This window comes from Hibiscus syriacus, unplaced genomic scaffold, assembly GCF_006381635.1.
Source record: "Hibiscus syriacus cultivar Baekdansim isolate YM2019G1 unplaced genomic scaffold, ASM638163v2 tig00110328_pilon, whole genome shotgun sequence".
NCBI classification, from domain to species: domain Eukaryota; kingdom Viridiplantae; phylum Streptophyta; class Magnoliopsida; order Malvales; family Malvaceae; genus Hibiscus; species Hibiscus syriacus.
In genome coordinates, this window is record NW_024062685.1 from 6,082,923 (window position 1) to 6,095,678 (window position 12,756).

Genomic DNA, 12,756 nt, shown 5'->3' on the forward strand with positions numbered 1-12,756 from the left:
ATTATAAAGGTGATTAAAACATAATAAAATATATAGATACATAACTCAAGTCATCGGATGCTACACTAGGGCAGACATGGTCACAATCCTTCCATCTACTAACAACAAGAGATTGTCATATGGTTTGGAGCACAAGGTAGCCCCATTCACATTTCTCTTGTCTCCTCTTTTTTCTTTCAAGTCAACTACATATGTGAAAACCTATTTAACAGTTTATCATGATTTCATGAAGTGATTATAAGGTAATATCTAATTCAGAATTTTGTTATAATTGATGACACATACTCGACAGACATAACTGCTTGAATCTAAAATTTCTATGAAGAACGCTATTTACTTTTACCACTTAAACTGCTTAATAAAGTCACCTTTTACAATTTAGTCATTCTTATTTTTTTATTTTTTCATTTGTTTTACTCGTTACTTTCTTCGCATGTTCATCTACCGTCTATGTCCATTTAACGGACACTGACCGTCTTTTTCATTTTTACAGATCTATCTTACTGTCCAGTTTATTCCTATAATCGACCATAATAGAAAAGAATCAACATAATCTCAGCTTCATTAACAGAAGCCTGAATGATATACCTAAAGTTCATGTGCTGTTGTTCCCGGAAGCATATACTTGAGAGAGGTCACATCACAGTCCTGGTGATTTTCATTTTTTGTTGCGTTTCGGGTGATAAACTGCCTTATGAACATCTCCTCTTCAAGGCCTGAATTAGCCGTATAAATCATGTTTTGCGTATGTTTTTCATTTCGAGGACAAGGAGGACCCCTCCAGCTGATGAATCGAGCTCAATTCACGTGGCTTTTCCCTTCATGAAATGGTCCATCACCCCACCCTGTGTCCGTTTTATACACCCAACAGAGGTCGAATCAGACAAACTTTTAGTTTTCGATTCAATATGTTGGATTTGATAAAGTTTTGCTTCTATATAAGAGCAACCCAACTTTAATATGCTTCTCACAGCAAAGATAAATAATCCAGGGGAAAAAAAGAAGAGAAAAAACGAAGTGATATACATGGCTAGGGTTTCCTGCAAGCATATTCTTCTTGTTGCTTTCTTCATCTTCATCTTCATCTCTAAAACAGCTACGGGTAAAGTTTTGAATCTTATAGCTTTATGTAGTTTAATATCTATTAGTTTGATAGGTACATGGAGAAGGAGATCCAATCTGTCAATCTGAACTCTTATTGTTTATTGTTTTTCAGCGAGAAATATGCCGGTGGATAAGAAACCTCAGAAAGTATTCCATGATGATCAAGTGCATACCGCTACAGAAATTCATGGAGAAGATCATGTTAAGGTTGATGAATTAGTATCTATGGACTACACTCCAGCAACAAGGAAGCCTCCGATCCACAATTAATCACCAAAGTTATGGACTACAGTCCAACAACAATGACATGAGTTCGAACAGTTGCCGGATGTGTGCGTTATTCATATATTAAAAAAATAATCTGAATAGATACCATATAATCATTCCATATTATTAAAAAAATATTCAATTTGTTCAGTTATTTTGTTCTCACTTTATATATACATTTCTACATAGTAGAAAGGATAAAACGAGAAATGGTTCGTAAATGTGAGAATCAAGCATTGTCACCATAGAATCAGGTATATTCACATATTCTCTAGGGTTTATGCTTTTTTTTTTGTAAGTAAAAAAACATGCGTGGAAAAACCTTGGATTTTTTTATAAGAAACCTTGGATTGTATTAGTATTTTAGTTTATTGGGTACATGCAAGTAAATACAAGGACAGATAGTGAAATTTATGTTAGAAGGTGAGAACTTAAGAAACTATATTAAAAATTTTAGGGTGCGAAGTTATAAAATTTTAGTGGGTAAGAAATTAGATGATCAATGAAAAATATAAAAAAAACTAAAAAATAAGGGAATTTAAAATGTCTATAGGGTGAGACCACACCCCAACCCCATCGGTCCATCCCTACATGTTTCAGTCATTAAACCGAATATGAAACTACAAGGCTTTGCTTTCTCACCTGAGATATAAGGCGCTTTTCTCGAAAAATCACCGGTGACCGGTATATTTACCGATCTAACACCGGTCAGATTATATTTCCCGATCTAACACCCTTAGCAGTAAAGTGCGCTCCCTGTCACGCGCTATATGCTGATTTGGTGCCACGTGGGGTATAGCGAACCCCATGTACCGCGCTATACGCTGACATGGCTTACACGTGGGTATAGCGCGCCCCCTGATCCGCGCTATAGTTGTTTATCTGACACGTGGGGTATAACGCGATACAGGGGGCGCGCTATACCTTTAATTACCCCCCCACTCATCCCTATAAATACCCCCTCCTCTATTACTTTAATCATACCATATTCTCTCAAATACTCTCTCTGTTTAAGGTATATTTTATAATATTTTTAATATTATGTATTTAATTTATTTAAGCATTTTACTTTATTTAATATTTTACTAATATAATTTTTTTGCAGATATATAATGGAAGGCGATCAACTTTGCTTGGATGGAAATCATATATCTCGACACTTTTCTAATACAATAACATTTTAACGTTTTAATTTAATTTAAATTATTTGTAATAATTTGTTGATTTATTTAATGCATGATTATTAGATTAAGAATTAATTTGTGTAATTATTTAATTTTAGGAGAAGGATTGTGTATTAGATCCTTTTATTAGGAATCTTAAGTTAGTGATACCTAGCCGTGTCTTGTCGTATTTAGTATAGGCTGGATTTGGTTACATAGGTAGATATCAGGGTCATTGCAAGATAGAACCAGACCTTATTTCTGCCTTAGTAGAGCGGTGGAGGCCGGAGACCCACACATTCCATCTTCCGTGCAGAGAGTACATGATTACAGTTGAGGATGTTGCTATGCACCTAGGGCTTCCGGTGGATGGAGATATGATATCAGGGATCTCGCAGGGTTCCTGGACTACTTTGTGCTGGGATAATCTAGGACGTTTCCCAAAAAGTTTTATCGGAGGTAGGATACCGTTAAATTAGTTAGATGCCAATTTTCGGGAGTTGAGCGCAGACGCCTCTGAGGATGAAGTTAAGATGTATACACGGGCATGCATACTGCAGTTGATAGGAGGATTGCTGATGCCGGACAAATCGCGCAACCTAGTTCACTGCATGTGGTTGCGACATCTTAGCGACTTTCGTCTGGCCGGATTATTCAGTTGGGGCTCGGCAGTTTTGGCTTTGCTGTACAAGGAGATTTGTGGAGCCACTGACTACAGGCGTAATGCTATCGGCGGATGTCTCCTGTTGCTGCAATCTTGGGCATGGTATCGATTGCCCTTTTTATGTCCCGTTGTGAAGAACTCATTCGTATTTCCACTACTTCTGAGGTAATTATAAAACTGATTTTGTATATTAATAAATTTATACAGCGTATAATAATTTTTTTTCCTTGAATAGGTGGTCTACTAATAGCAAAAATCATCAGGAGCTACCTGATGATTTAGAAAAAATTAGGGTGCTCATCGATCAGCAGGCTGGCATACAAGTATGAATTTTAATGTTTAAAAATCGATTTTAGATTATAGTTATATAATTAGATTATTATTTTGATAAAAAATTATATAATATTTGTTTTAGTTTGAATGGGTGCCATATTGTACTGAAGATGTGAGGGAGGTGATCTCACCTGAGTTGATAGGCCCATCAGATGTTTGGATGGCGATGGTCCCTTTGATCTGTTATGCGACTGTCGAGTGGCACTCTACTGATTGCGTGCTCAGGCAGTTTGGTTGTTTTCAACCAATTCCATAAGCACCTCGCAATATGGACGAGTTGCATAGCTTAGATAGACGCGACAAGACATATACAAATTGGCTGGTGAGGCATCATGAGTGGGTCGTATTATGGGAGGATCGATATCGGCGCCTTCCCCGTAGAGAGCCCATTTTTGATGACCTCTTGATGTATACTATGGTTATTATGAGTGGTTCAACAGTAACGGGAAACTGTTTCTGCTTCCCGAGGATGCACAAGGGCAGACCTTTCCGCGACGTTGACAGAGACGTTCACCGACATAGCACCATCGTCCCCCGACTCGTGGACGGAGAACAGGTGCTTCCGGTTCATCCTCAGCTATACCAGCATAACCTTCACAGTAGCCACTGCAGTTATTTATGATGCCACAGCCATATATGATACAGTCGCCTTTCCATTACCAGATGTCGTCGCCGCCGCCTTCACCTGGTTTTATGACCCCGCCGTGCCACCGTCATAGATGACCCCTCCTGGAGGCTATTATGGGTCTATGTTTGCATATCTGACTTGGGGTTCATATGATGGATATCTGGCGGGTTCAGCCTCATCACCCATGGCCGCAGCTCAGATACCTCATATATAGTTTTCACACTCAGCGATGTCTGGGTTTTAGGAGTTTTCCTAGTTTGCGCAGGCCGGTGGGATAGTCAGTCATACACCTCCAGGGTCCTTATTCTATGGAGGTGTTTCATCGTCATAAGCTCCTCATCAACTTAATGTACATGTTCAGGACGACGACGACGACGACGATGATGATGATAGCGAGGAGTCAGAACCAGTGATACGAAGAAATCCTCCTTGAGACCGACAACCACCGCCATGCGGAACACATTCGCGACGCAAGCATCAATAGATTTTTTTATATATTTGTATTTACTTTATTTTGTTAAATTGTAATTTTTTATTATTTCTCATTTAATACTTACCGTATTTTTAAAAATTTGTTAGACTTTTTTTAATGTATTTTAGTTAAATTTGTTTATTACCATTTAATATCAGTTATTATAATTTTGTTATCATTTACCATTTAATTATTATTTGATAAACAAATACATCATTTCCTCATCAATTGTTACTTGATGGCAACAGAAGTGGACATGTTTTTCTAGTGTGTCATGGGTTTCTACAATGCCCACATCTTCTGTCTTGTCTAGATCTTTCTCGAATATCCATATCGTAATGAATTTGATTGGATTTTGGACGACCACACTCCCTCAATAAACTCGGATTTGGTACAATCGGAAGCCAATCTTAAACCTCATCAGGGTCTTTGTCATTAACTATGGGTGGAACTCAAATTCGTATACCTTAAAAACTTCATATAGTAGGTATACGGGATCCACAAAATGGTTATAGTATTGACGTGTATGGGAGCAAGCTGCTATCACATGAGAGCATGGATACTTCAGAGCTTGAAAAAACCCGTAGTCGCACGTTCTGTCCCTTAGATTTACTCTTAACGACAACTTCAATCCCTTGAAGAGGTCGCGGTAACTCTGTGACACGAAATATTTCATGCCTTCTAGAGAAGCTTGTTACAGACATTCCATTTGATGCAGCAATTTTTTTCTGTAGATCAGCAACTAATCTAGGGTGATAGATATGACCGCCTTGCATCCATGTTTGAGCTTGTCCCCTGAGCTTCGCAAAAAGCACTCCCAAACAAAAATATGTAGTTTTTACCAAAGCTGTTGCAGGTAAGTGACGTGCACCCTTTAAGGTTGAATTGATTGTCTCAGCCAAGTTGGTCGTCATGTGTCCATATCGATATCCACCATCATATGCGTTCGTCCACATTTCTTTATCGATGAGGCTGATGTAATCATATCCTTCCTCATTCTTTGCCAACAAATCTTGAAGCATTGATTCAAATATTCGAGGAAGTAGTTCGTAACCTAATCAAAAAATGTATAACTTACTAACTTGCTTTCTTTGCAAAATTAAAACGATTGAAAGAAAACAAACTACATCAGTTTCACTTACCTATGCGCACAATTAATTGACGCTCATCATTCTTCTTGTACCTTCCATGATAGTTCGCAGTAATGTGTCAAAGACAATACCTATGTTGGACAAAGGGTGATTACCACATTGGACCCAAAGACTCCATTGCTACTTTGATCCCAGCTCCGCGATCTGAAATGACACAGATGTTTTCCCTCGTGATAACATGTGCACGTAAATTTCGGAGGAAAAAAGCACAAGAATCTGTATCTTCTCCTTCGACAAGTGAAAAAGCAACTGGAAGAATGTTGCGATTGCCATCTTGGACAACTGCCAATAATAAAACTTGCTTGTATTTTCCATACAAGAAAGTCTCGTCGATATGGACCACAGGCTTGCAGTATTTGGCAGCATTAACGCACTGTGGGGAACTCCAAAAAACCTGGTAGAATTGGCTTCGATCGCAAAGAACTCGATCATTATGGTATGTATAGGAGCTTTCGAAGTCCACAATTATCCCAGGATTCAACATCCGCACCAGCCTGAACCAACCTGGAAGTTCGTTATAAGATGCATCTCATTCGCCATGAAGTTTGACAATGGCATTTTGTTTTGCCAACCAAGCTTTTTTATAGGAGACAGCGTACCCATACTTCGATTGTATAGCTGAAATCAACACAACAACATCTATATGAGAGCTTGCTTTTACCTTGGGCATAATGGCTTGGCATATCATTTCTGAGTCCAAGTTAGGATAATCTTGGTTGGCCCCTCCAGTACAACATGTGTGAGAACCGTTGTATACTGTTAGTTCTCATATGTTGTTTTTCCTCTTCATTTTCGATACGCAAACCATCCAATTGCATCCGTTTTCGCGTCGGGCACAATAACATACATATTTTTTGGTCGTCGATCGATTGACTCTGGACTGAACATAATTACGGATATTGTAATTTTTTATAGCCATCACTTCTTCTTCTTTGCTTGAAAAATCCATGCCTAAATATAACTCACCATTATTTATTGATAAGTAATATTCATAGTCACCGAGATGAGGCATATCCACAAATTATGGCTCGTACATTGCACCATAATCAGCTTCATACATGTGTGTAGAAGGGTCAGTTTGTGCAACATTTCCTAGAACTTCATCATCATCGGAGTTGAATTGTGGTGATTCTGGGTGAATGAATAGTCCAGTCTCAGCACCATCCACACCAGGCTCACGAAGCGGTTCTTTTGGTAGAGATTATGGTTCCTCCATGCTCTCCACATTTAGGTCGAAGAACCTACTACTTGCACGCCTTCCCCTTGAACTGGAAGGCATATCGACATTGAGATCGAAAAAGCTCGCAGTCGAATGCCTTCCCCTGGAGCTTGAAGCCATCGTGTCAAATAGAAACTACACAAATGGTTGTGTCGATAGCATCTCCATATGGTCAAAGAAATTTACAGATGAATGTCTTCCCCTTGAACTGGACGCGGTGTTGCCATACGGGTTATTCGTGGACCCACTTTGGTACATATCGTAAGGAGTTACGGATGAATGTCTCCCCATTATGGCATTAAAATCATTACACATTACTGTAGTCAGCCTGTCAACTTGATCAACTTGTTTAGCCAGTCCATAGTGGGAGCTTAATGATTGACCCCGAACAGCACACACTTGAACAAAATGTGCATACATCTCAATAGCGGCTTCTGAATAATTACTTTGAGCTTCAACCATCATTTGAACATCATCATTGTTCGAAAGTTCGAACGATGATAAGTTAATGGCAACAATGATGTTGGAAATTTGTACTTCAACGACGACATTTTTCTACTACTTCCAACATGAATCTTCCTCGAAATCTTCGTTATCAGCTCCTCAAGAGTTATGTTTCTCTTGAATGATATTTTAACACACTCATTTGATACGAAAACAACGTCGATTTTATCTTCTCGAATTTCACCATCATAATAAACAATAGCTGAAAGCCATTCTTTGAGTTTAAAAGTGCGGCAATATTATATCTGCAAAAAAATAACTGAAACAAACCTGATTAAATAAATTATATATGAACGAAAATATAATACAATAAATTTTTTACATATCAACGTAAATAATTTAAATAATATAATTTTATATTATTACATGCACCGCAAAACTATTTTGACGTATGCTCTTACTTTTCAATTTTACAAACACAAAAATTAATTGAAAATAATTAGTATAATATTTTTTCAAATAATCATAATAAACAATAAGTATAATAAAAAAATTTATAACGAAAAATCGCACGAACTTCTAAATTAAATATGAGAAAATTACTAGAATTATTACTCGTTGACGAAATTGTTATATTAATTTATAAGTTGAGAGGAGAGATGTGAGAAACTTAACCGGGAGTGGAGGGTATTTATAACCATATAAGGCGCAGTACCTACACTGCGCTATATGTAATTATTCAGATAAAAGGTCGCTGAGCAGGGGCGGCGCTATACCCCTACGTGGTGTATAGCGCGGATCAGGGGGGCGCTATACCGACGTGTAAGCCATGTCAGCGTATAGCACGGTACAGGGGGTGCGCTATATCCCACGTGACGCCAAATCAACATATAGCACAGGACAGGAGTGCGCTTTACTGCTACGGGTGTTAGACTGGGAAATATAATCTGATCGGTGTTAAATCAGTAAATATATCGATCACCGATGATTTTTCGATAAAAACACTTAGATATAATGGTGCAATAGCAGATTATATAATAAAGTTAAAAATATATATAAATACTGAAAAATCAAAAACAAACCAGACCTATTTTTTTAGACACAATGAAAAAGTTGACCAATTAAAATTGATTTGAATTTTGGTATAAAATTATTATAGGTATTGTTTTTACCGATTTAAATTAAGAATAAACTATTTTGAGACAAAGTAAATTGTTGACACAGTTCACGCAACATCTTGCATCAAGTAGGAGTGTAAGTTAAGCTTGAGTATTGTTGAATTCGACTCAAACTAAATAAATTTGACTCGATTCAAAAATTCACGAATTAAATATTATTAAACTCGACTCAAACTCAAAATATAATATTAGAACTCGACTTAAACACAAAAAAACTTAAACTCAAAGTTTAATTAAAACTCAAAACCTAAACTCAATTAAACTCAATTCAAACTCAAAAAAACTCAATCTCAAAATTCAATTCAAACTCAATTTTAAACTCAACTCAAGCCCAATTGTTAGCCAAACAAGCCGAAAAAGGTAAGTTTTGAACTGCACAAGCCCGCTTATTTTATAGGTAACTTGTCCTATCATCTTATAATATCTGGACGATGTAGATATTGTTGAGACTTGAGAGCACTACTTGTTCGAGAAATTCAGAGCCTTCATCTTCATCCTCAAACTTAAACACAAAAAAACGCATGCCCATTGTTCAAATCCCGATCAAACAACCACTTATACACGTCTCACGAGATTTGAATTGAGACCCCATCGACTTGAATCTTCTCGTTGCCTCTAAATTTTCATTTCAGCAGCTTTATTTGCAATACCCTTTCCTTGTCGACGCGGAAACAAAGCTCTGCAAATCCTGAAGAAGGCAAGTTTTCAAAGTCTGTTAACTTTTTCTTTAAAGCCTTATTTCTTTCATCGTTACTTTCAACTCTATATTGATCATAATTTTTTTTGTTACATCAATTACCGCAGGCAAGTTTTGAAAATCTGTCATAAGTTTTGTGGTCAAGCTGTGGGCACGAAAGAATCATAATCTTTACCACAAATCATAAGGAAAAGTTAGACCCAGCACTGCTACGGCCAGGGCGAATGAATGTGCATATTTACATGGGATATTGTTAACCAGCAGGATTCAGGAAACTTGCATCTTCATATATTGGAATCAAAGATGACAAACTGTTTGGCTGCATTGATGATTTGATTAAAAGTATTGAAGTTACTCCTGCTGAAGTGGCACAACAACTGATGATCAGTGATGAACCCAGAGTTGCACTCCAAGGTCTCACCGAATTTCTTAACACAAAGAAGAAGGATATAGAGAAAGCTGCAGTTGAACAGAAGGAAAGGATCATTGAAGAAGAGGAAGAAACAGAAGAAAAGAAGGTTGAAAGGCAAAATTCAGAGCTTGCAGAGTCTGAATCAAGATGATATATTTGACTTAGTTTAGCTATATGTCCAGTTATGGGATAACAAATGTGTTTGTATATAATTAATTACCTATTGGTGCTTAAAAGGGATGAATTTCATGACGACGATTTGATTTTTGGCGTTAAAATAGTGGTGACTTCAAACCAACCACAAAAGGAACTTGCAAAATAAAAGACCACTCACAAGTTTAAATTTTGTTGTTGTATTTACAATGAGTCAATGACTTGACTCTATAGCATCACAAGGATATGCTGATCAAAGCTATTGCACAAAAAATAATCTCTATCGTGGCAACGATGAAAGAGGTAAACCCTGGAGAAAGTTATATGAAGGTGGAAATATATCTTTTGTCGATGATAGAGTTCGAATTAACTCATCTACTTGCCGTGCAGACATGCAAACCACATCCCCTACATTCTTTGTTATCCAATCTTCATGTACCCTGCAGAAGTGGGAAAACAATTTTAATGCATTGAAACAAAATTTAGTACTGATGAATTCTATGAATTCCGAATGAAAATAGACATACAATCTATTCACTGAACTAGAGAAGCATTTAAGGGGAAATAACATGAATGCAAAAGTTAATGTTGGAGGGCATTGACAGACTTCTTGAACACGGAAATGAAATAGACATTGAATAAAAGAGATTACAGTAATGATACAATGAATACTTCCAGGTGTCCAAACATTATATTATATAAATATATATTTCTGAATCTTGTAATAAAAGCTGACAATCCAATCCTAACATATATTTCTTTTTCATCCTTAGAGCAAGCAAGTTTTATTAGTGTCAAGTCAAGCATGTAATTCATATATCAGTAGTACCATTGACTTTGCTTTTCTTGTTTCAATTTCCCCTGATTTACAAATGTATGGACCAATGGGGGAAAATTAGAACCCAATTCTTATCAACAAAGACAGAACATAAGACCAAAAGCGTCAAAAGTTTTCAAAATATGAAACAACTAATGCAATCTGTTAAGCCATTCAGAAAACTAATGAGCTTATCGTGCTAAAAAAGGAAGGAGACAATCATGAGCTCAATTGAGATGGACCTAAACTGAGATGCTGCAGTTTCACCACAATCAGAAAAGTTGACCTTGATAACAGGGAGTAAATCTAACTTTAGACTAGGTTCTGCTGCACTAGCAGTGTCCAAGCAATAACCAGAACAGCACCAAGAATTTGGATTTAGCAGAACGATTTGCAACAAGGGAGACTTAGTTTTTAAATCTCTAACCAAAGTCCGAAATGACAATTCATCTTTTGCATTTTCCAGTAGCTGATTAGTGAACATGCTTTCCAAGCTATATTTCCTGTTCATGATGAGCAAACTTTAAGCCCACAGTAAGAAATTTATCATTAGCAATAAAGCAACTCTTCACAGGTATCTAATCACCATAATGACTCATATATAAGCAAAAATCAGAACAAAATATCTTTATGGTAATTGTGCCTAATTGCCAAACGGTTTTGTGCTCACCTGAATAAGTCCCCTGGTCCACCAGCTGATGAACAAGCTGAAATGTAGCATTTGAATAATCGAACTGCACCATCAATGGGTGCAGCACCATTATCAAAAGGACAAGCTCCCAGGAGTGATAAACAGTTAGGGCATACAAGTTCCACCCAATCAATATCCATCGAGAGATTGCAGGATTTAGCCATAAAGACATTTCCAAGAAAACCATTAAGGAACAATTTTTGATTAGCCAAGAGCTTTGATGTGTTTTGCTCCACTGGACAAGTTTCAGGGACATTGGTTTGGCTACGTTCATCTAAATATCGCACTCTACGCATGCATTATAATTTGCAGGTAAGTCCTTAGAAGGAATCATCGATACCAGGTGGCGGACTGCTCCAAGTCTAGACTGCTTGAGCACCCTTTTGTAAATCCCTAATTTAATTCTTGATTTGTATGTTGAATTTTAGATTTATTTAAATTTAGTCATTAGTTTAATATGTATATGCATATTTAATAAATTTATATTTTGGTATGTTATATTTTAATTTTTGTATTTCAATCACATTTGTTTAAATTTTCTTATTTGTTTTGAATGTTCAAGTGTCATTTATGTTATTTTCCATATTATTTTAGGTTAAACTGAATAGGATCAATTGCATATAAGACCCTATAATTTATGCACATTTTGTATTTAAGTCATTAGTTTAATTACAATTTTGTAAGTTTAATTTTACATTTACGTGAATTTAATCATCATTCTAAAATTAGTATATTTAGCTTAAATTAGTCATCACATTTAGGTTTCTATTAATTTAGTCCATGTTTAGGATTGTTTTCTTTAATTAGTTGTGTATATTTATTTTGCATGTTGATATGTTTATGTATAAGTATGCAAATGATTTATTTATGAGTCGCATAACATCATTTTGCATAATTTGTATGTTACCTTCATGTGCATAACTTAAACCTAAACCCTAAACCTAATCCCTAATACATAAACCTTAAACCTAAACCTTAAATCCTATAATATAAACCATAAACCCCCTAAATCTTAAATCATATCACATAAACTCTAGACCCTAAACTCTAAACCTTATCACATAATTAGAAGGAATGAGATGGCTTAGTGAAAGGAGAGAGAGTATACTTGTTTTGATATATTTTTTAAAATTATTAATATTTAAATTGAATCATATTTTTTATTATATTATATTTATTATCAAATAAAAAAATAGTTATGAGATAAGTAAAATATAATATATTGATATTAAATACTCAAACCCTTTATATTTATGATATTTGAACTCGAAACCTCAAAATATAACAACAATTCAAAAAATTAGTTATTACAAATATTATCATTAGAAATATATTAAATATTTGTCATTAGATAAATAATTTT

The 12,756-nt window shown here is 35.9% G+C and overlaps 2 protein-coding genes across 2 annotated transcripts; one reads left to right on the forward strand and one right to left on the reverse strand.

Annotated features, from left to right (window-relative positions):
• Positions 1-983: 983 nt before the first annotated feature.
• LOC120118557 lies at positions 984-1,692 on the forward strand. The gene is made up of 2 exons (XM_039138588.1): positions 984-1,102; positions 1,217-1,692. Exons 1-2 carry the CDS (start codon positions 1,027-1,029, stop codon positions 1,372-1,374), a joined length of 234 nt encoding a protein of 77 aa, XP_038994519.1. The 5' UTR covers positions 984-1,026; the 3' UTR covers positions 1,375-1,692.
• Positions 1,693-10,857: 9,165 nt separating this feature from the next.
• On the reverse strand, positions 10,858-11,667 carry LOC120118556. Its single transcript, XM_039138587.1, has 2 exons — positions 11,373-11,667; positions 10,858-11,205 (listed from the first exon to the last, which is right to left on the reverse strand). Exons 1-2 carry the CDS (start codon positions 11,555-11,557, stop codon positions 10,902-10,904), a joined length of 489 nt encoding a protein of 162 aa, XP_038994518.1. The 5' UTR covers positions 11,558-11,667; the 3' UTR covers positions 10,858-10,901.
• Between the last annotated feature and the right edge of the window lie 1,089 nt (positions 11,668-12,756).